The sequence below is a fragment of the Ochlerotatus camptorhynchus genome, unplaced genomic scaffold (assembly GCF_037179485.1).
Source record: "Ochlerotatus camptorhynchus isolate MF236.1 unplaced genomic scaffold, CSIRO-AGI_Acam_v1.1 ptg000379l, whole genome shotgun sequence".
NCBI lineage: Eukaryota > Metazoa > Arthropoda > Insecta > Diptera > Culicidae > Ochlerotatus > Ochlerotatus camptorhynchus.
The window spans coordinates 3,675,139-3,700,709 of NW_027040867.1; the positions used below are offsets into that span (position 1 = coordinate 3,675,139).

Here is a 25,571-nt window from a genome sequence, read left to right on the forward strand (position 1 = left end):
AAGCTACTGAACAGATCGGCGTGAAAATTTGTATGCAGGGGTTTTTGGGGCAGGGAAAGGTTCTTATGATGGTTCGAGACCCCTCCCTCCTCTGTAAAGAGGGGCTTCCATACAAATGAAACAGAAATTTCTGCATAACTCGAGAACTAATCAAGCAAATGGAACCAAATCTGGCATGTGGAGGTCATAGGGGGTAGCCCCTTAGATAAAGGGGAGGGGGCTACGTACAATATAGCATGCTTTTTTTAATTGGCGCATAAACTCAAGCTAATATTGAATCCCGAGCAAGGCCGGGCACTCTCAGCTAGTACACAATAAGAATGAAAAACTAATGCCACACCTGCTGTAAAATTGTTATTCGTAAATTTATTGCCCATTTTTGGGACAAATTTTGAACATTTATAGCTCTTTTTCAAAGAAAAAGTTTAGTGAAATTTACTTAATTTTCCATTTCTAGACGCCATGATCTTGCCGTATTATTGCACTAACAAAAATCTACAGAGCTTTCTCAGACAAACAGACATAACACTCGCAAGTTGTTCATCGAACAAGCATTTAACGGTCAATTTAAACGTATCGTAGTTGGTAGTACCGCCACCTGTGGCGCACATATTCAGTTACCTTGCATTTGACGTTTACACACTACTGCCATCTGTTCAGCGTACTACCCACCACAGTGTACTCAACAGATGGCAGTAATGTTTTAGCGACGATGTTTTACAGTGAGAAATATTCAATGTGTTATGTCTGTTTGTCTGTGGAGCTGTGGTCATCAAAAAACTTGATAATTTCATGAATTGAAAGGACTTACCATTTTTGTAACATGCCAGAATAATAAATCAATGCCACACTTTTCACTCTTACTGCTAGTTTAAAAGATTTAACGCTTTTAGCGCTTTATATCTATGGACCGAACATTAGGGACGTAATTTTGATGCTTTTTTCAACTGTGGCCTACGAACTTTATTTGAAAGCTTTGTTTTGGTATTTATTTATTTTATTTTACTAGTCTTCGAACTGATTGTACAGACAGATATTGCTATTCACTAATCCAATTTCTAAACATTGTCTTAGATATATTAAAATAAAAAAGGACAAATACTTCATTAAAACGATGACAACAAACATCAAACGGATGGGTCAGAGCTCGTTCCATTAAGGCGAAGCACTGCGCTCAGTTAGGTAGGAAAATATCCAGCGAGTCAACCAGGCGGGTAGGCCCATTCTGTCCAATTTGTCCACCGCCAAAGAATGCGGCACTCTATCGAACACTTTAGAGAAGTCGATATAGATGGCATCGATTTGTTGTCTCATTTCCAGTGCGTTGACGAACGAGAAAACATATGCCAAAAGGTTGGTAGTGGTAGGGCGTTTTCTCACGAATCCGTGCTGGAATTCGGAAATAATATGATGAACGTGTGGGTAAAACGAATCGAAGACGAGGCTTTCAAAAATCTTTGGCAAGCAGCTCAAAATTGATATGCCACGGTAGTTCTCTACGTTGTGGATACTACCAGCTTTATGTATGGGAGTAATGGAAGCAGTTTTCCAAGAACGATTAAAAAGAATTGTGGCGGGAACGGAAAGCGAAACGGCGCAGTTCTTGAATGGTGAAAGACGATCTGGTCCGGCGCCTTTGGATTCGTCTATCCCTTGGAATTTGCTCAGCACATTTTCCGGAGAAAAATCGAGAAGCACTACGTTCAAATCATACCGAGGCAAACTGTCCAAGTACACTTCAGACGGAGGTGATCGGTTATTACTTAGCACACCCCGAAAGAATGACGAGAACAAATTTGCCGAATCAAGCGGGGTTTCGGCCGTAAACTCGTTATAAAAAAACATGCTGAGGAATTGCATCCGTCTGCTTTCGACTTCTCATGAACGACCAAAACGATTTAGGATCGTTTTTGATGTTTTCTTCCGTGCGATGAATGTAGCTGCTGAAGCATCGCGCAAGCAAAGAGTTATAGTCGCTCTCCAGTACACGCAGCTCAGCTTTGTGCTGTTCGTCGCTCGAACGAAAATAACGTTTCCTGGCCTTGTGAAGACGATTACGTAGATGCTGCAGCTCGTTGTTCCAGAAAGGCTGTCTTCTCCCGAAAAAGCGGCGTCTTTGCTTCATCGGTACTACATCCCGAACAATTGAGAGCACTCGTTGATAAAAGTTGGAAACAGTTTCGTTGATGTTGCACCCATTAAGGCACCCATCACAGGAGTGGAACTTCGGCTCCACTTGTCATTTGCGAACACTAGCGCACCTAGCGGTACCCGAGCAAAGTCGGTTAACAAAATGAAAGCAAATCGATATTAAAGATTGCAGTTCCTATCATAATGAATACTCATTTTGATTTCAATTGTCACGACATTAGTCTGATATCATATTGTGCTTTCATTATGCAGTCAAGACATTTTAAATGAAAGCAACTTAACTTGAAGTTCTGCTGTTAACGTCTTGTTTAAGATTTAAGTTAAGCTTATCTGTCGTTGAACTAACGATTATTGTTTAATTGTTTTGTTTAACACATTTTAGGTCATTCGCAACCAACCCGAGGTGACATTTGAGCTCAAGTCTTTCAGCGTGAGAAGCTTGGATGCTAACCATTTACACCAGGCCCGTATTCAGTCAAACATTATGAATGCAAAATCAGTAATCAAATTGATTTCATTGAAAGCAGGATTAGTTTTCCGTTTGATTCAACAGTGTAAAATTTTGCTCTCATTTTTGATGTGTTAACCGTTAAGTCAACCAAAATGAGATCAAATGGAGTATTCAAAGTAAGTTACATCATAACAGCAAATTCTGATTTCAATTTGATCTCTAACTTTGCTCGGGTAGAAGGCATCTTCTGCCTGCAGTTAAGATAGTTAGCATGCTATGATAGTGTGAGTGCACATAGAAAGCCCGTGTGGAACACATCGCTTGTTGAGCAGAAAAACGAACCACTTTTTGATTCACCGATTTGTTTGCACTTCCCCTTCTGTTCTGTGCACCCATCCTAATGAACGGCCGAAATTAATGCGTTAAGCGATGTGAAATCACATTGGTTGAAATCAAAGTTGAAGGGGTGCGATGCATTCATGCTGTCGCACTTTCTGGTGGTTTCAAATTTTAACACGAAGGGCTTGTGATGATGATCAATTTTCAGCAATGGCAACGGTGGTTCCAGTACCTCAACACACTTATCCTCATTGATGAAATCCAGATCGAGAAGCCTCCCATTTCCGTTCGTCAAATCATCAACTTGATAAAGTCCGCAGCCTACAACGGACTCTATTAGGGCTATCTCTTGCTCAGACGAAGCATTTACCGGCAATATCTTGATATCTTCATTGGTGAAAGCATTCGCGTTGACGACGACTCTGCAACTGTTCACTCCTATAGGAAACCCATAAGCAAATGTCGAATTTCGTGAAACTGAAAAATCCCAGGCAAAATGTTAATCTTTGCGTGAAAGGAGGGGTCGGTACACATGCTATTTCTAAACAACCCAAATTTGAGAAGGATCTACTCGTATTCGTCAAAAGTAGGGGACACCAAATTGAGTAAACTAAGCACCGACAAACCGACATGACACTTAATTCTGACTTATGCCCGAGAATCGTAAGCGGCCGAATTAAATGTGCAGTGATCCGAACAGTCAAAACCATAGGATTTTATGATCTAGATAAAAATGATTTGTCCAGAATAGTCAATAAATTTGTTATCGTGAGTGATGTGATCGATGATTACGATTAAAAACACACATAAAAAAATGGTTAAGCTTGGAATTGAACTCGCGACCATCTACTTGGAAAACGGAACCGGTACCCGAGCAAAGTCGGTAAACAAAATGAAAGCAAATCGATATTAAATTTTGCAGTTTTTATCATACTGAAAACTCATTTTGATTTCAATTGTCGCGACATAATTCTGATATCGTATTGTGCTTTCATTATGCAGTCAAGACTTTTTAAATGAAAGCAACTTAACTTGACATTCTGCTGTTAACGTCTTGTTTAAAATGTAATTTAAGTTCTTCTGTTGTTGAACTAATAAGTATTGTTTATTTGTTTTGTTTAACACATATTGACTTGCCCGGGCTGAAATTTGACTATATCAGCATTTCAGTCTTTCAGCGTGAGAAGCATGAATGCTAATCATCTACGCCAGGCCCGTGTTCAGTTAAACATTATGAAAGCTGAATGAGTAATCAAATTGATTTAATTAAAAGCAGGATTAGCGTTCCGTTTGCTTTAACAGTGTAAAATTTTGCTCTCATTTTTGCTGTGTTAACCGTTAAGTCAACCAAAATAAGATCAACTGGAGTATTCAAAATAAGTTACATCATAACAGCAAATTTTGATTTCAATTTGATCTCCAGCTTTGCTCGGGTAACCACTATTCTACTAATTTCTTAAAATTGTATAAGACGTCTAATAAAGCATGTTATTAAATCCATTGAAAACAGTCGAATTAAAACGTCAATGAATGTGCAAATTACACTTATTCAGTTTGTTATTAGATCGAACTTCTGGTGCTGTATCAGGAAGGCAGTCAACGTTTATAAAGCTTTAATTTAATAAATTAATCATATCGAAGCAAACAGCGGAATATAGGCGCATCTATCGATCTCCATGAAGTGTTTTCAGCACTTAATTCGACAACCCGTCTTATTCAGCATTGTACACTGCTATACAGCACTTGATACAGCATTTATTCAATATGCCCCTAATTTGGGCCCATACATAAATTCAGTAATCGACTAAATTTTCAATAGCGACCAAAAATATTCATAAGTACCGTCCTAATGACGCGTTCATCTAGATAACATTGATAAATAGCAGATTTTTAGCGGTGGGCCCAATTTTAGATCCATAGGCCAACATTAGAGCCATTTCCCCTATATGCTTATTTGTGACTCTGTTTGTTGGGTCTCACTTCGGGATTGTCTGAAACTCGGTTAATAATTCTCATAATTATATCTACAGTATGCGTAGTATGTATGTTTATGGAACAAATGCAAAGTGAATGAAGATTTTTACAAAATATATGAAGGTGATTGCATTTTTGTAAGGTGCATGTTGTATAAGTCTTTTGTTTATATTCTGAGATGCACTAAATTTTAGTTGTAAGATTCTCTAAATGTTAGCTTGGATTTTTTTTCCAATCTTATTGTGGAATTATCTAAATCGCCTCAGGTATGCTCTGAACCCTAGTTCATAATTACCATAAACCAGAGGCAAAGAGACCACCGGAGTGAAATTGATCAAACAAACTGTTGAAAATCAACTTGTTTTTTTTTTTATATTTATGAATACAGGATGAAGCCACGTTTTATTAACGTTCTCTAAGAGTTGATAAAACCATTGAAAAATTTACATTTCTATGATCTTCATTTTTGTTCAATCTTTCATGGATGATAACAAACAAATCTTCTACACATACGAACAATATTTATGAACTGTAATAACATCAACTCACATTCTTCAGACATTCTATAAGTTAAATTAATTACATGTTAACTGCAATAACTATTGATACATGTCATAAAAAGCAATCAAAAATCTGTCGATCAATTTTGCCCCAAATCGGTATTATGACATTTTCGAATATCAATTAATGATACTAATAGTTACATGCGTTAATCATTCGACAAAACTTTCTATAAAATTTTGTATCCTTAGCACCATTAATGATTTTAAAAATAATCGAATAATCAGCAACAAATAAAGGAAATATGCATAATTTCCTGAGAAACGTGATCAATTTGTCTCCGGCTTAAGGTATCTTAATTATAAGGTAGAATTATCTGAACCTAATGTGGGGATCTTGGGGACGGCCCCGGTGTAATGGTTTGCAACCATACCTCCACGCTAACAATTTTCAATCTCTACTGATATTTTCTTAATTCCAAGACGGGAATCTGTGAATATTGCGCTCAGATTCTTTAAAAACCGTACCCGTTACGGCTTTCTCTGAATCATGTTCAGAAATTCTCTTAATTTTACTATGGAGTCGATTCTGGGTTTCTCTGAAGCCGGGATATTCTTTCTCTGAAATGTTTACAGCTCTATCCTTACCGTGACACATCTGAGTCAAACTGCCCACAAAAGATAAAATAGTTGCGGAATCGATCACCTCGTTGTTGAACCCACTTTTAAGGAAAGCCCCATCCGAGAATTTGATGTTGCTGCACTAGTAAACTAGTAGGTTTAAACTGCATCAAAAACATTTTTTTGATATAATTATAGCTCTACGCCAGCCAGTGAGAAATTATGGAAGCTTTACAGGCAATAAGATGACATAGGGAAAACAGTCATATTATTACGGTAAGTTAGAAGCGTTAGGAGCCAGTTGTTGTGTATGGAGGTATCCACACACAACAATAAGTAGGTTCCTAACGGTTCTAATACATCGCAACAATATATTATAGGACTTGTATGTATGTTTCTCGTACGTTAAAAAGCACAGCACAATACCAAATTAGGCCATAACTTGCTCTATTTACCCTAGCCTTTCTTGTACACTACACAAACGCTCTTGTTGCCATCATTGTAATAAATGCTCAAACTGATTTTAGAAACACATTCTTCACGCCAACTTCCTATTCATGCCATTCGCAACTACCCACTTATAAGAGAGCATCAGGTTTATTTATTTCGCTACAGCTGTACCTGACGTAGCAAAATATGAATCAACCACCAATCCATTGACGGAAATTAATAATCCACCCATGCGTGATCAATTTTGGAGAAACGCTCAATTTTTTCAACCACTGTCGACTGATGACGCATTTATGGGGTTTCACCAGTCCATAGTTCAGCACGGCTGCTGAGATGATGTCACAAAATACTACGAACTGGTAGCTCACCTATACGAAAAACAAAGCGCTTGTCTACCCCTGTCTGATGGATGGTGACTGAAGACCGGACGGTAGATTGTTGCCATCAAGATGTTAATTTGCTTAGCGTAGATAAGATTAGCCGATAGTGTCTTTGCAAAATCAATAAACACGTGGAAGTGCAAATGAGCAGCGTAATCAAGCGGAACCCACCAGATGACGAATGAAAGACAATGTGGGTCTGACAAATCAAATGTGCTAAATCGCAACTATGTAGCTTAGCAATATACTAAACCAAACATGACGGCTCACTACATTTGTGACGTAAGCAACACGTAACGCAAACATTCATTTTTTATATGGCATCCTAATCTTCTTTTCTTCTGGACTCTGCAAAGAACTGGTTACTATCTACACTAACTGACACTGTGCGGATCAAAGCGTTTTATTAAACTTAAGTAAATATTCGTATACTTAACTGAGTATCAGACTGAGAAAAGGAGGAAATTATTTTTTATGATAAGTATAAAATGAAGTATGATCTAACAAAATTGAAGATTGATACCAAATTAGGGGAACGCGGGGTAATACTGTTTGTCACCATTGCAAATATCAAGGCGCATTTCAAATACCATTAATTTGTAGTATAGAATAAGGATTTCAATGAAAACGACCATAAAAAATATCTTCACAAAATTATCTGGTTCGCCTTCAAATTCCTGTTCCCTGCTAAAAAATTAGCTGTAAGAATATACCGTATGCGTGATAATGTTTGCATCATTGCACAGTGGGAAAAAATTGACATAAAAGGAGCAAAATTCATTATCTCTGATCAGCGCTGATTTATTCTTAGCAAATATAATCATTCTTTTGGGAAAAAGTCTCAGAAATCCAGTAAAAATAGTTTCGTCTTGTGCAGAATAGAGCAAGTTGGGGTTTTTGGAGCATTTAACTCAAACATGGCCAGAAAGCTACTCTCTGAGCCAGAAAAGTTTGCAGAAGTTCTTAATGTGGATATTGATATTGAGAAACCTGAGTTTGATAAGCTGTTTGGCATTGTCAAACCAATTTTTGAACAAGGACAAGTTAGCAGAGTTGTACAACATCTTAGAAGAGCATGTACACAGAGTTACCGTTTATAAGAAATATACCTCCATGTATTCATAAATACAAACATTTAGCAGAATACGTGGATAAGTTGGTAAGATTATTGATTACTAATCTATGCATTATAAACAAAATAATTACGTTTATTTTAAAACTATTTCATTTGAGTTTTGTAGCTTGGTGAATCTCGCCACAAAAATTATAAATATATTCGTCCCCATCTTGCTCGCACAACTTCTCCAGAGGCCAATTTGTCAGATTTGATGAAGTCTGCATTGGCTCGTTCAGACACCAAGATTGGAATATGGGTTAGGGCACTCAGTTCTAAACGAAGATCTTCTGTCGAAACATTCAGTCAAAAAATGAGAGAATATTTCATGAATCCTCAATGCGAACCTTGTAACAATGATAGGAATTCTGTGAATATGATAACTATAGTGACAGCAACGATGAAGAAGAAGTATTAGAATTGTTACTTATTATAAGTTTGATATACAAGTATTTTGATCTTTTGATTTAAGAAAATGTATATGGCAAAAAATCGTGTTTTATATCAACTTCCTGCATCCTAATCCTGTCACTGTAAAAAAAGATAAACTGTCACAACATAACCTTGAGTAAGCCATGAATATATGATTTCACGTTACACACGCATCGTAAACAGAATCGATTTGATCAGCATGGTTAATATTTTTCATCAAATCCAATATCTTTGTATTTTCTATTTACTGGTTCATATAAATGATCGTTTGGGGGGATAAAGATAAAAAGATAAGCGGTAAGGAACATACTCTGTAAGGAATTACCTACTAGGATCAGTTGAAACGGAACAAGATTGGTTTCCTTTCACACGAAACACGGATTGTGCAACTTAAGAAATAATTAATTTTATGTGATACATAAAGTTATTGAATGATATTTCTACGGTATGTGAGGTTCACTTCAGATGGGATTATCACCATTAGATGTTTTCAGCAGGACAGTGCTTGAGGGTTTAATATGAATGTGGTGTATAATCGTTTGATTTTATTTTTTTTTTCTTCAATAAAAGGGGAGAATCGGGCAACATGCTTAATTATCTAATGTCTGCGCAAGATGAGACAAGCATTTTTTGATGCTTTAAACATATTTACAATGATATAATAAACGAGTATTCAATATGACATGCGTGAATTCTAATACTACTTGATTTATTAAAATAGCATAAACGGTAAAAATGGGTTATAAGCTGATGTCAGCCCAAAATAAGATCATCACCATTAAATTCCTCACAATTTTACAGAGGAAAAGTACCCGAACGTTCAAAATAACAGGCCTTAATTCTTATAAAAGTATATCATGTCTTGTTTTCTTCAGTAAAAGGGATAAATTGGGCAAAATGGATAATTTCCTGAAATTTTTTCAAGATGAAACTATCACCATTCGATTCCTCAGTCATTTTTACAGTAGTTTAGTACACGAGGGTATAGTATGACAGACACTAACGCGTATAACCGTGTTATACTATTGATTAACTTCATAAATAGGGGACAATTAGGAAAAAAATGGCTACATACATCAGCTTAACTTTCGATGTAATCTAAAACGAAAATAAGGTAATAGGGTTAAAATTTACTAAAATACATAGTCTGCACAGACTGGTGATGTATGAAACCATTTTTAATGGATTCTCCAGATGTTTCTCTATAAGATTGATACTATTTCAGAACGTATATTAACCACAATGAAGTATTTTTTTAAGTCATAGGGTAAATGATGGCTTCGGCAGCCATCGACTGTTTTGGGCAACCACAATTTAAACGTTAATTTCGATGTATTTTCTCACTAAAACACTTCGCTGAATGTATTTAAACGATTCCTTAGTCTTTCAGCTTCAATCCTAATACATTTTTACGAGTGAGCAAACCTGTTATGCTAGGTGTTTCTTCAAAAGAAACATAAGCACATCAAAATACGGCTGATTTCGAGTTGCCGATAATAGAACAGCTGGTTAACACGCAGTTTAAACGGAAAGGTTGCCGAAGTAAAAGAGGCTGCCGACAATAGCCACACTCACCTGAGAAGTTTGGAGCGCCTTAAAAACGTTTTCAAACCGTTTTGGACAGTTTTGTTGATGTTCACTTTGTACGCCTCAGAACGCCAGTTTGCATAAACTGCTTCTCGCTTCCAACAGTTTTTGGGTCTTCTTCAGGTTCCGCTTAGTCCAATATTTTTCGATTGGGCGGAGCACTGGCATGTTGGAAGGGGCACCACCTGCACATTGTTGGTGGCATACCACATCATCCTGCGTTTTTGTTGCGCTACGGTTGTTGATGGTGCGGTTGGAGTCCTCATGGCAAGAGGCGGCTGAGAGAGTAAGCTCAGTTGCTAATTGCTCCTTCCGACCGCGAGGTATGAATAGATCCACACTTGCAAAACTGGACTAAAAGTCATTTTTTGTAATGGTGTTTATGTAAACCAGGCTGTCCAATACGGATATTTTAAAGGACAAGAAGCTGAGAGGGCGTCCCCTACTAGCGGTTGACATCAAGGACTGACAGCGAAGCTAAATCCAAGCCCAACCGGTTTTGCTGCAGATTTACCTTGCGATATGTTCAGCACTTGTTCAAGGGTCAATGGTTTGATGTAAAACTGTTTATAGTTGACAGAAGGCTGACGACGATTGTTGATTGAGTTGATGTATCAGGTTCAATAAATCCATGGTTGGTGCATGAATCAATAAGGGCTCGCAGTGTCGGGATCGAATATGAATCCGAATACATTTGACTAAGCGGTGCAGAAGTTTGTATTTGTTGGCTCACTACCGGTTGGGAAACAAAACTGCTCATAGGAACAGCAGCAGAAGCAGAAATATCACCTAATGGTAGTACAACATGCTGAGGTGCAAACGTATTTGCATAGTTTGGATACAGTAGATAGGACGCTTCCCCACTGTGCATAGAAGTACATGCAAATGTAACTGATGCTTGTGGTCTAGATTATGCAGGTGTAGAGGATGCCGTCCGAGTTTTTCTCTTTGGTGGTCGAATAATTTCCACATCTTGGAGCTGGAATCGGATGGAAAGCTTGAATTGGAACTTTGGAAGCTTTTCATCCGACTCAAGCTCCAAGGCAAGGAAATTCTTCAACGAAGCATTTTAACCAAAGTGCAGTTGGATTCATAGAAATTACCACGGTTAATTCCTAATAATAAAAATAGAATTCTTGATTATTTCAAGAAAATTCTAAGGAGAACTCAAAGGCAATTCAAAAGAGAAATCCATAGGAATTCTGAGGATAATGTCTAAAAGATTCCAGGAGAAAAACGATCCAGATTCATTTTCAGAGAAAACTACCCCTAGTATGCTAAAAGAAAGATTACAATTAAATCTGCGAATAATTTCAGGAGTACCGTCAAACGGGGAATCGTTGATAATGCGGGTAACTTTGATAGTATAATATAAAGAATAAATTTACTCGCTGTGCTTTTTCCAAATAAGAAACATTGGTTCCATATTGTAGCTTAGGGTATTTCCGTTGATATCGTATATAGTTTTTATATAGTATGTGTTGCATATTTTACAAAGATATTAAAAAACAATTTTCGTGTTTTTCGCCTTTTTGAAAAAGCACTCAAATCATCACTTATGAAATGTATTTCCGATACAGCCATCACAAATTCAATATTATATTATTATTGCTTATGAAGTTTTCTGATTATATACTCATTCAAAGCTTCATATTTATAGAACTAAATTGTTTGAGTTTCACTTTTTTTTTACATTCATCGAGCATTATCAAAGTAACCCCAAATCAAAATACTGAAGTTCGGTCACAAAACTAGTGCAAATGCTTTAATTTTTGTTAAACATATTACTAATAAATTAACTCTTGGATCCTCAGTACTTGTTTTAAAAATATAAAATTGAAAAACATTCATTGTTGTTAAAAATATTTAGAATACACTTTAAAAAAAAACTATCAAACTACCCCGTTTTAAGTACTTTAAAGGAATTTCAAGAGAGTTTAGACTTAAATGTTAAACCAATTTTGATAAGAAATAAAAAAAAATAAAGGAGAACTGCGTGCAAATTCTTTAAAGAAATTCAAAGGGAAAATTTAAAATAATTCCAACGGATTCCTTAAGAGTATTTCAAAAGAATTCTAAGTAATATTTTAAGGGAACGCGAAGCCAAGCGAATTCCGAGGACAATAAGATCAACATTTTGAGGAAAATGGAACTTCAAGGAGTGATATAACATTCCAATGATACTGTTTAGAAAATTCAAAAGAGAGTTCCAATGAAATTATGAGGAGCATTCAAAGAACTCATTGCAATTTTGAGAAGAATTAAATGGGAATTCCTATGGCAATTCCATGGGAATTTCATGAGAAAACTTAGTGAATGCAGAGGAGAACTAAAAATGATTTTTTTTTTCAGGAGTATTTTTCGGACAATATCTAGGTCATATACTGCAAGCAAGTCAGATGGCGACTTGAGTGTGAAACTGTTAGAACTGTTTCCGCACATCGGAGGTACATGAGCGAATCGGCGACAATCAATTTTGCCAGTGGTGGCGGGGGTAAATACCCCTCATCATACCCACCATTAACGGATGAGTATGGCAAAGGAGATGCTCTACCCGATTCGTACCTTCCTCAACATTTCCTTTGCTCGCTTTCTACTTTCTGTATACAATTTTCACACTGTCGCACTACAACGAAGATTTTCAAGAGTATTATGGGGCAAATTATGAGGGAATTCAATTTTTCCATAAAAAAATTCGAGATCCTGGACACAGGAAAAAAAATCATGAGTCAAGATTAGGGATAGAAATTGAAATTCTGAGATTTTTTTAGATTTTATACTAAGGAAATTTTATGATCCTGAACTTGGAAAAATCTTCTTGATTCAAGAAGTTTCAGTTCAAGTTTTAAAATTAAATATTCACGTTGCTTTTTAAAATTAAATACTCACGAGACTTTGAAGTTCTATGAGATCTTAGACTTAGTGAACTTACGAAAATTTTAAACTTTAACACTTAATGGTATGGATTGTAAAACTGTTCACTTAAAACTGATTGTCATGTCTTAAAATGTAAAATTGTGGACTTAAAGTTGTTGGTTTCCTAAAAATAATACAATTTGTAACGCAATTAGAAGCCACCTTCTTTTAAACATGGACATTTTAAAACTGGATGAATTCTCAAAAAAACAGGACGATTTCAAATTTCAACTGGCTGCTTCAAAAAACTGGAAGAATCCAGTTAAACTGGAATGTTGGCAGCACTGTTCAAGAATGATGAAGACACGGTGAAGCATGGAGAGGTGTTTTGGGGGTGTTTTTCACGTCCTGGAGTGGGAAGTCTTGTGAAAATCGATGGAATTATGACTGCAGATTCGTACGCCGACATTCTTTGTTATGATAGTGTACCCGAATTAAAATTTACCATACAAAAACAATAGAACCTATTGTTACAATCAAGGAATCAAAAATATCTCCAAATCACAAAATGACAAGCGATCAACGAACCGAATAATAACGCTATGTCAGAAGTGGAAAGCAATAATGATATAATCTTTTTCGTTCTTTTTCATGACAAGCAGCCCGTCCGGCACAACTCACTCGGGGCGGTTGAAGGAAACGAGCAAATTGTTGGCAAACTGCTTCACGAAGTAAATCCGAAGATGATACACGTCTGTTAATGGGAATTTTTTTCTTATGTCTTTTCTCGATTCATATCAAGCTATGTCCTCATCCGTGTATATTGCAACAAAACAGGCAAGCAATATATCATTATCCTTCTATCACTCGGGTCGAGCTATGCTACAGAGCGAGTTTGGCATGGTAGTCGTTTTGTCTGTATCGTTGGTTGCTTTATGTGTTTGGATTCGCTGGTTACAATGCAATAAAACCTGTTGTAGTAACAATAAATGTTACTGTCAAAAACAATAAAAAAAATACAATTGAACTTATTGTTATTTACAACATAATCTATTGTTGATGAGACATTTACAATAGAAAAGGGTGGTTGTTAATTACCGTAACCATACAAAAAAATAAAAAAAATTCTTCAACAAATTTAATCTCATTACAATAAATTTTATTGCTTTTTTATTGTGCAAAATTTTGGTTTCATAGAATTTGTTGTAAACCTATTGTAGGGGCTATTTGATTATTTGACCAATACAATAGAATTACAATAAGATTAATTTTCAAAAATGGAATCTATTGTATTTTATTGTAATTTTATGGTTATTTTTATCCGAGATGGCACCCCCGGCGTGAAGCGGCTTGCGGGCCTAAACGATTTGCAGCCGGAGGTAGTCCTAGAATAAAATGGTAAATAGTTTCATGGACTAGAATGTTTAAACTAGTGAACATTGGCGTAGCTCAAAAATTTATCTGGAGGGGGCCTAGGGGGGCCTGTGGCATTTGTTTTATTTTTTAAACTACGGTGAAATAAAAACTCGCTAAGACGCTGTTCAATCAAATTGTGTGAGGCTCACTATTAATTTAGTGGTAAAACAATAAATTTGATTATAGATATTTCATTACAACGATTTAGACCTCGGTTGGAGGAGCCTTGAAAGCTTACTGATTTTGAACAAGCAATAATCATTTGTTTATGCTTTTTGGAATGAAATCACATAACGTTCGAATCTCATAAATTTAAGCATCTCAAACTTAAGAAAGTTAAGTTCTCAGAGCTAGCTAATTCCATGAATTTTATAACTTTTTTTTTAGATTTGAAACATTTCATCATCATTTTAATCTTAGAAATAGGAACCAGAATTAAATTCTAGGAGTTTGAATGTTATAATTTTCTAAAATTCTGGATTTGAAACTTGGTAAAGTGCACACAGGATAAATTCCGTACATTTAGGACTTAGGAAAATTTTCAAGACATACAGTGTATCTCAAAATTGAGCGTATAGCTGTCCGTACATCAGGCTTGCTTCCACTCACTTGCTATAAAAAAATGATTTTAAGAATTTTGGACTTGTTAAATACTTATACAGATGGAAAGGCAAGGCACATAAAACCTGTCAAATTAGCTTTTAGATAGTCACAATAAGTGATTTTACGACTCGTGAGCGCTCACTCTGAGTGAACGCTCACGAATCATAAAATCGCTGATTGTGACACTCTTAAACAGGGTTGCTTCCATTCACTTGCTATAAAACAATGGTTTTCTAAATTATGAGATCATCAAATGATATAATGATATGCTGTACTTGTAAGTAACAAGAAAAGGGTGTAAGGGATGTGGTTGACTCATAAAACCTGTCAATTTCGCTTTCAGAGCGTCACAATCGGTGATCTTATGATTCGCGAGCGTTCACTCTGAGTGAGCGCTCACGAATCGTTAAATCGCTGATGGTGACGCACTGAAAGCAATTTTGACAGGTTTTATGTATCAAACACATACTTCACGACCTCTTCTTGTAACTTACAAGTACTAATTATCATTATCACATCTAATGTGTTCATAATTCGGAAACACAATTTTTTATAGCAATGAGTGGAAGTAACCCTGCTCTTAAAGCAAAATTGACAGGTTTCATGTATCAAACACATACTTTGCAACCTCTTCTTTCAACTTACAAGTACAAAATATCATAATAACATCTAACGATTTTATAATTCAGAAAAATATTTTTTATAGTAAGTGAGTGGAAGCAAACCTGGCGTACATTTCAGAAAAAAAACAACTGTACGAGCACAACTTAAAAAAGATAGATTTCTAAATTTTTGGCTGCTAGCTCATCAATTATTGGTTATCGGTATAATATTGGACTTATTTGGATAAGTTTGTAAGAAGTTAGAGCTATTTAAAAAAAACTAGATTTCCTAAAAAAAACATATTTTTGTGAAATACAATGAGCCAAACATATTGAAAATTTGCTAATCTGTAGTTATAATAAAGATCCTTAAAATGCCGCTAATTTTACTAAAATCCACCTACTATGAAAAAAGTTGAAAATCGCCCGTTTTACTGAAATTACTTAAATTTTATACATACTCTACCAATAAAATCCAAAGCCATACTGATAAATCAATAAATAGTTGATTTCAAAAATCTATCTACTCACAGTTTTTCAAAAAATAGCAACCAAAAATATCCATTAGTACCGTCCCAATGGTGTGTTCATTTTGATACAATTGATAAATAGCAGATTTTTAGCGATGGGCCCAATCTTAGATGCATAGGCCAACATTAGAGCCATTTACCCTATGAGCTAATCGAAATTTCATGAAAACTCCACAAAATAAATATGCCTGCCCCTCTCCCGCCAACACTGACTAAAAGAGATGATTACCGACTGGCTCATGTATCGACGATGAGTGTGAAACAGTTCAATCGATTGTACCGCACTCAAAGTGATCATCACTTTTTGCCAGTGGTGGCGGGGGAGGGGATACCCTCACCATCCCTCTCCAACTGGGAAGTTTGGTAAAGAGAGATGTTCTACCCGATTTGTACCGTCCTAAAAAGTTGTCCTTGCTCACTTTCTTTTCTCTATGTACAATTTTCACACTGGCCGTACTCTAACGGAACTATCAACTATATACTTTGATCTAGTCATCTATCGTATAAAAATTACTATTTTAAAATTAAGACTTATGCGAAATAAAGGGTTCTCAGGTATAAAAACAATTGTCCCGTGTTCTTTAAACTCTAAACTATCATTCAATACCAAACAAATCAATTTTTTTAACCCGCTGCAGTGGCCTAACCCCTTAAAACATATCTGGAAAACCCAATTGTGTTCCAGCAAGACAATGACCCGAAACATACAACAAAGAAAACCAAGTCGTTCTTTTTAGTTCATGCCGTATTAAGCCAAGGGAATGGCCTCCACAGAGCCCGGATTTGAATATCATCGAAAATGTGCGGGTCATTCACGGATAAAACCAGAGTCACAAATAAGCAAAACTATGTTGAAGCCCTTAAAAGAGCATGGGGTTATCTGGACCCTCGAAGAGAGTATGCCAAAAGTTACTGATGGCGAATGGCACATTTGTTTTGGCCGATGACTGTACGTAAGGGAAGGTAAATAAATTTAGTAGTCATTTTTGATAACCAAAATCCATTTTAAATTCAAATCTGATTGAAAAGAGAGGTAAAAAGACGAATGTGATTAAGAGGATGGGAATTAGATCTTAACCCAAGGTATCAGTTATACCCACACGGCACGGAGTGGAGATTTATTTCATTTTCCTCATGTTTTTTTCATAAACACCAAGCCCCATTTCCTACCCATCTTTTATCACTAGTGGATAGTTTATTCAATTAATATTCAGCCATTCTCGAAAACCCTCCTTTACGCAAGTGCTACCTCATGATTGATTGCCCCAAAACGTAAATATGTACTTGTTAATTTTAGCCAGGTACCTACCTACTTGACACGTTACGGATTTATCGGATATCAAAAGATACAATTTAATGATCACTCGCTCGTTACCTTCTTTATGGCTCAAATTAACACATGAATCTTAAAAATATTTGCAAACTACTCAAGTCATGGGATTCAGCGAAATATTGAATTTTCAACAAACACAGATACCATAAAATGAGGTGAAGTTGATCACACAACACTCCGTCGTTGCATGTGGTAATATTATGAATCAATGGTTTGGGATGATCCATTGTAACGATTCTCCTGGGTTATCTCTAAATGTTACAAATTTGTTAAAGTGATGCTAATATGTTAATTTTTGCTGATCCTCGCAATCCTTTCATAACCAGTGTTTTTTCAGTTGCTATATTCGAGAAAATACTGGCTTTATTTAAGTTTAGGTCATTGGATGCGCACCTGAAATCATTTTTTTTTTTTAAATAGTGTTTTATACGCCTTTTTGACGAAAATTGTTATTAATTTCTTAACTTTATTAACATTTTTTAGCTTCTGCTGAACTTTGACCACCGGATTCAAATTTAACGAGGCCAATAAAATTAGAAATTCAAACTTTATCTTCTCCTCAGAAATATATATTTCAATTAAAGAAAACATGCAATTAAAAAGTGAAAACATGTGTTAGTGAAGTATTTCTCTTCTAATTTGAGAGATATTTGTTCAGAGACGAACCAGCACAAGGCTGAGTCTCTTTATGATGATGATAGTGGTCTACCACCCATTGTAGTACGGAAACTAAGTCCGACAGCAGTGGGCTCTCTTCTCTGTTTGTCTTGATCAAGCTTAATAACCCTTGATTGTCCTCAACATGTCTCTGTATGAAGGTCCAAAAACGGATTGGGTAGATCGATAGGCAAAGTCGCCTTTACGCATCTACGGAACAATAAAGAATCTCCTTCCAGCAACTTGATCAGCCAATTGGTCAAAAAGACAAGCCCCCGAACAGGAAGATGCCCCAATGAGTGGGGAGAAGAGCCCGTCCTTTATCCACGAAATGTTATCAACAGGGAGTTGGCATTCCCACTCTCCCCGTCCAAATCGCTTTTGAACCGTCCCTTCCCTTTTATTTATGTATTTCAATGTACATATATACGAGTTGATCGTTATGATTATTGTCAATAATACTTACATTTCGATGAAGATCGTGATACTTATCATTACAGAAACCAAACTTGAATCGTAGACCAGGTCCATTAACAATGCACTCGTTCCGAGACGGGACTCTGTGATAAAGCCATCTTCTTTTTCTTCATCATGTTCGCTCACCACCCGGAATGCATGCAAAGAAAAAGAGATACAACCAAGATTAGTTTTATATCAGAAATATCAGTAATAGTTTTATCCAAATACCCAAGTTACCATATTGTGTTTTAGTGACATTGTCTCACTCTGAACCCACATTCAACGCTACTTTGTGACTATTTGGTTACCTGGATACTCATATAAAATGTTGTGCAAGTACCACAAGTTCAACAACGCCCAACTTTGGATAGCTCAATGTTTATCCAATCCATTCTTTGAATCAGCGAACACCATCTTGATTATCCGCTAGGAAACACCGAAGACTATATAGCGATAAATCTCAAAAACACAGTTTTAACTGATAGTACTTTATAAACCTCCGTGCTCTGCCCCTGTTAACCCAAAACCCTAAAACAGATACAAAGATTGTAATGTGGAGTAAAAAATAAAATGTTCACCTGCACTGTATTGTCCATTCAGAAATCATTAAACCGTAACCCACTTACTTGGCCAGACTTCAGCATCAACCGGTGGGCATTGCACTCAACACTCCAAGTTCCCTTTGATTCAAATTCATCTCAAATTTTATACTTTACCCATTATGTGTTGATTATTCACACTAAAAATTGTGACCGAGCGCGAACTTGAAGTTGCTAGACTATTAAATAATCTAGGTCCTTTTTAGGATAACATTTATATAAAAAAATCCAATTTTGGCCAACGTCCACCGAATATAAATAAAACTTCTTTATTACTTAAAGTGCAATAAATGAACGTTAGTTTCGGGATCATTTTAGTGTTAGAATTACGTTAGTTTTGATCCGTAATCAGCTCTGTCGGCCACTCCAACTTTATTTGCAGGTAGTGGTTGTTAGATCATGCGACACTGCATTGCCACCGGTTGGAAACTAACGATTTTAAATTGGCTCACTACTTGACTAGCCTATTGGTCCCAAGCAAACGATTAACGTACCTCATTCTAGTCAAAATTCTAGTACTACACTAAGTTTGTTTTGATTCGCTATGAAAGTTTGACAGATGAAATGAGGGGTTCGTGGATTTTCCTATATTTCGAGGGGTGCATCGATTTACTTGGGACTGAAAAGAGAGCTGAGCCAAAAAGTTGAGCTCGTTTCTTCGGGACCTTCTAGTCTTAAGTGGACCCTACACGATTACTTTTATTGACAATAATCGTATTGTCAATACATTCTATATTGACGTCAATATATCGAGATTGACAATATTTCTGAATTCACATCATCAATATTATTGTCAATAATTCCCCTTCGCGTCAATATATTGATGCGTGTGGGGTTTGCTTTAGAGTTACCTCTATGGTATTACTACTATGTTATGGTTCGTCAAAGTTATACAACTCAATGTTTCAAATGAAGTAAACTATTTATCTTATAATTACAAGAGCAAACTTAAACTTACAATTATTTGCACAAATGCAAAATAAAACTTGGAAAATCATCGTCAATCTCTTTATTCTTGGGCAGGGCCTGACAATGCGAATCTGATTTTGATCAGTGAACGGGCACCATATGGTAGATTCTCTCACTATAAACCTGTCATTTCTAGCATATCTGAACTATTTAATATATGGAAACCATAACATGGGTTTACGCTCCCCCTAAGCGGGCCCTCCGAATCCTATCTCTGTCTTATCTCAAATACCAAATGCCAATGGTATCAATATATAGATTGACGTTCAATCAAATAAACCCATACCACACTCACTTGGCCAGGCTTCAGAATCGTCCAGTGGGCAGTGCGCTCTACACTCCAAGTTCCCTTTCTCTCAAATTCACTCCAAATTTGATATTTTACCGCTTTGAGTGTTGATTAATCACAATGAAACATTGTGACAGAGCACGGACTTTAGGTTACTAGAGTATTAAATAATCTAGGTCCTATTTAGGATTATATCTGAAAAATCCAAAGCTGGCCAACGCCCACCCACAAGGCTGAAAGTCTCTTCAATAAATAAACAAAAAAAGGGGTATTTGTTTGTGTATCAAACGTATTGTTGAAAGAGTATTCAGGTTTATTAGTAAAAACATAATCAACTTATCCTCCAGTTTGCGGTACTACAGTAAATATAGTATACCGTAAAACGGGGTAATATTGATAGTTTTTTTAACTACATTCAATATATTTTTTACAGCAATTCATGTTTTTCAATTTTTTTAACAAGTATTGAGGATCCTAGAGTTAATTTGTTAGTAATATGTTTAACGGAAATTAAAGCATTTGTACTATTTTTTAGTCTTTTTTTTTCCGAACATCAGTATTTTGATTTGGGGTTACTTTGATAATGCTCGATGAATGTAGAAGAAAATGCGTGAAACTCAAATAATTTAATTCAAGAAATATGATACTTTGAATGAATATATAATCAGAAACATCATAAGCAGTAAGAAAACGGCATTGAATTTGTGATGGATGTAAATGAAATACATTTCATGAGTGCTGGTTTGAGTGTTTTTACAAACAGACGAGAAACAAGAAAATTTTAATATATTTGTAAAAGATGTAACACATACTATATAAAATCTATTCAACCATATCAACTGAAATACCCTAAGCTACAATATGGAATCAAAGGTACCCGTATTAAAAAAAGACACCCCGTTGTACGGTTCTACCTTTACATCTACTACCTGTCACGAAACGACGGCACTTGATTTCGTCACTATGAATATATTTATTATTGGCTCCAGAAGACCTGAAAGCGCTAAATTTAGACAAACAAGTTTCAAGCACACTCGGACGGTGCTCAGCTCGAGCTGTCTGGTTAGTCTAGTTTTACAACAAAATTACAACTATAGAAAATACGAATATCAAACAGTAACAGTTAGCCCTTGCCAAAACATGTACTCTTCTACTATATATTGCCACTTCCCGCCAAGAAACACAAGCCAATAATAAATCAAAACACGTACCTATTACAGCAAAACGAGGAACACCGGCACAGTTTATTGGACATTACCGACCCTCAACAAGAGCAACAGAAACAACCTACCCTGAACACACAAGGTGACGTGATTCCATTTATCGATGTCTCCGATGCTGATGCTGTTGAAATCCCCAAAACACCTCTCGCGTCACATAAGGAATCCACCGAGGAGCCAGCTAACCCCACTGGCAATACGTTAGGAGTAAGTAGTCCCAACATCCAGTTATTGACCAGCTTGATTTCAACTGAATTTCCATAACTTCAGGTTCCACTCGATCGCTCCACTGCGCTGCGAAAATCTTGGGAAGGCTTCAAAGACATCATGGGTTCTGCAAGGAGATGCAAAGAGCTGCAGAAGGAAACTGAGAAAATACAATTATCGGCAGACTCTACTCTGGCGGAAGTGATGAAGGAAATCCTACGACAGAAGCAGATACGGACGTCTTCCTGGGTAGAAACGAATAAAGGCCGCGGCCATCAGGTAGGCGATCAAATTGATCGATCATCCCTTGGAAATCGCTAGCAAAGTTTGTTTCAGATTACTTTTTCTATAGAATCCGGCGCCCGGTGCGATGATGTGATCTATCTGTTGTGCTCTTGGGGCATCGGCGAACGGTACGGTTCAACGATTTCCATCACTTCGTGTACGCTGTTCACCGAGCAACGGCAGGACGAGGAGGATGACAAGCAGTAAGTATTGTGGACTAAGGTCTGTTCATTAATGAAAGTAGACACCTGTTTCTCAAAGGAAAATATTTATTTTCGAACAAATTCATAAGTTTACTTTATTTAAATGAAAATCAACACGATTTCACGTGAGTTTGAATGAAGTACGATCGTACTTTTCTCTTGATACCGCCCATTAGATTCTGCACAACTTTCTTCTTACCTTTTCGTTGTGCTGCAGACCAAATTTTCTTAAAGCAGTCAACAGAGCTTGTTTCTCTTCCATCTTTCTTAAGATGCCGTTTAATTATTGCCCAGTATCTTTCGATAGGACGCAGTTCAGGGCAGTTTGGGGGAGTTTGGAATTTTTCGACAAAATCGACTTTTTCCTTCTTGAGCATCTCCAACATAGCAGAAGCTTAGTGAGCAGATGCCAGATCCGGCCAACACAATGGAGGATCCGTATGATTTCGGTAGATGGGTAGAAACGGTTTTTTGATGCATTATTTTCTGTAATGTTCACCATTGATTGTGCCCGTTGTGAAATACGAAGAACTCTTCAAGCCACAGGAGCAAATGGCTTGCCACACCAAAACCTTTTTTTCCAAATGCTTCGGTTCAGATGCATCGGACATCATCAGGCACATCTGTCCTCTGCTCAGCGTTGAAAAATTGCGGCCCGGGAAATGTACTGGTATCCAATTTAACGTACGTCTCGTCGTCCATCAAAATGCACCAGTTCGGCTTTTGAAGGAGAACGTCATACAAGTTCCGTGACCGTATTTTCGAAGCAGCTTTCTGTGAATCAGTCCTTTTGGGTGCTTTTTGCTTCTTGTAGGTTCTGATATTGTTACGTGTTTTGATATTCTGCACCGTTCCGATGCTAATATCCAATTTTTCGGCAATTTCACGAACGGAACACGGTTTATGCGATTTCAAAAGGGGTACTGCTGCCAGCTCCTTTTTCTGGTCCGATACCCCCTTTTTGCGCCCAAATTTCGGTAAATCTTCAAGAGAACACGTTTCTCCAAACTTTTTAACAATCTTAAACACTGTAGATTTACTGCACTTCACGCTTTTTGCCAATTCTCGAAACGGCAACTTTTCGGAAAACCATTTGTGCAGAATAAATCAGCGAGTTGATAAGCTGATCCGACCCACTGTTCGAAATTTTTCACTTATTTTATTTTTTTTTATTTTTTCGGTGTCTTGCCAAAATAAACAATGTTTTCACACACTAAGCGAAAATTCACAATTTTGCGTTACGTTTTAGCCCTAAACCATTGAAAAACAGGTGTCCACTTTCTTTAATGAAAAGTCCTTATTTGACTGGCCATTTTTAGTATATACACATTCCTCTTAGCACGGTTTTTCAAGTTTTAAAGGATCAGAAATTATATGTTTGAAAAATGAAAAGTTCATCAGATAACCAGATACACCAAAGTATTGAGAAATTGTCTCCATTGAGTCAGGAAACTCCTTAAATCATCGAAAATCACTGGAGATTACTACTCCCACTCTAAGCGAACAGAATCAATTTTATTGAATAAACTTGCTAGTGTATTTGGGTCAGTTTTGGTCTGGAAACACAGTGTAAATCTTTCCAAATGTTTTTTTTTAGATATATTATCTAAAAATAGGACTCGCTTTAAAATTTGAATTACCTAGAATTTAACCAGTATTTTACTAAAGTTTCACAAAACTGATGAAAAGCCTCGTTATCGAACCTGAAAGGTATAAAAGATTGATTGATATGATCTGATTTCAAACGTATTCCGGTTTCCAACAAAGCAAGGTCAAACTTGATGAGTAAATTACGACACACGAACCCTCATTGGTGCAATTCAAAATATGCATACTAACTCTGTTTGCATAAATGCCTAATTTTCTGTGGAAAAACATTATTAACTTACAAATTATCGAGCAAAGCAAAATGCGGCAAAGTTTTGTTAATTTTTTTTTAAATTGTGCCAGCCAGGGCCCCACAAAGTTACTTTGAATCGAAAATCGTCAAGCGACTTTGAAGCTGTCAACCATCACTTTCAATTGAAAGTCATTCTGTCTTCTCTTCGAGCAGATCCCCGTCAATACCAACAGAACCACTTTCGATCAGTTTTCATGCTGTTTGTTTTGCCTTGACTCGTGTTCATTTCTTCTTTCATTGTCAAATGAACTTACTTTTGCATTGAAGCGAAGCTGTTCGATCCAAATTCGTGCAGTTTTTATGACTTTTGTTGCTTGTTCACTCGATTCATTTAAACGTATGCGCATAGATCCGGAGTGATTTGAGATTTGGGCGTAATTGCATTTGTAAACAAACACGTCAATTGCCGATTTCTCTTGAATAAAAGCTCAATCTCATAAGCAAAATATACCAAATGATAGAGGAATCATTCTTTTACCTCATAGTGTTATTAGTTTTCAAGATTGAGCGTGTATTCGCGAGGAATCGGCGATTGACGTGTTTGTTTACAAATGCAATTACGCCTAAATCTCAAATCACTCCGGAGATCTGTGCACGTGGATGTCAAATTTATCACTGTCGGGTGGTTTGTTTACCCATCAATACGAAGGGGACGACTCTATCTACGATGCAGAAAAGATTATGTTTTGCTGTGGCTAGCTGCACGCACGCTGAATAGATAGAAGGAAGATTTATGTCGATTTTGAAGATTTCCTGCAAAAAGATGAAGCACGATGCAAGTAGATGTGAGAAATGAAAGATGCTTTTTCGAAGATTGATTCGCTAGTGTGAGATTTTTTGAGCAACTAGAATTGAGATTTAGATGTGTCACCCCCCCTCGCATCAATATGGGTATTTTTTTAATCGGACTGACGTGTAGAGATCAAAAATTGATATGCTACGCAATGTTGAAATTCAAATGGCGGCTTCCATTTTAAGAAAAAGTGAGAAATGCTGTCAAATACTTATCAATAAAGGTATTTTTGCAATCGGGATGATGTCTAGAGGATGAAAATCGATATCCGAGGCCATTTCGAAATCCATGATGGCGGCTTACGATTTCAGATTAAGTGAGAAATACTGTCAAATACCTAAATATAGGTATTTTTGGAATCGGGATGGCGTCTAGAGGCCGTAAATTAATATCTGACGCTATTTTGAAATCCAATATGACGGCTTCCTATTTCTGAAAAAAAAATGGGAAATGCTGATGCCATCCCATCAATATGGATATTTTTGGAATCGGGGTCACGTCTGGAGATTGGAAATCAATATCCGACGCCATTTTGTAATGCAAGACGGCGCCTTCCGATTTGCAGAAAAGTGTCAAATATCCTAAAATATGGTTATTTTCAGAATGAGGTTGCGACGTATTTGCCGAAAATTGATGTCAAGCCGTCTTTAA

The 25,571-nt window shown here is 36.6% G+C and overlaps 1 protein-coding gene across 3 annotated transcripts in view; it reads left to right on the forward strand.

Annotated features, from left to right (window-relative positions):
- LOC135710359 (uncharacterized) overlaps positions 1–25,571 on the forward strand; it is a 44,494-nt gene that overhangs the window by 11,078 nt on the left and 7,845 nt on the right. For all 3 annotated transcript variants that reach the window (XM_065232910.1, XM_065232909.1, XM_065232908.1), the window contains exons 2-4: positions 21,533–21,739; positions 21,803–22,018; positions 22,076–22,227. In XM_065232910.1, coding sequence (XP_065088982.1) covers positions 21,533–21,739; positions 21,803–22,018; positions 22,076–22,227 — 575 coding nt within the window. The remainder of the gene's footprint in view (positions 1–21,532; positions 21,740–21,802; positions 22,019–22,075; positions 22,228–25,571) is intronic.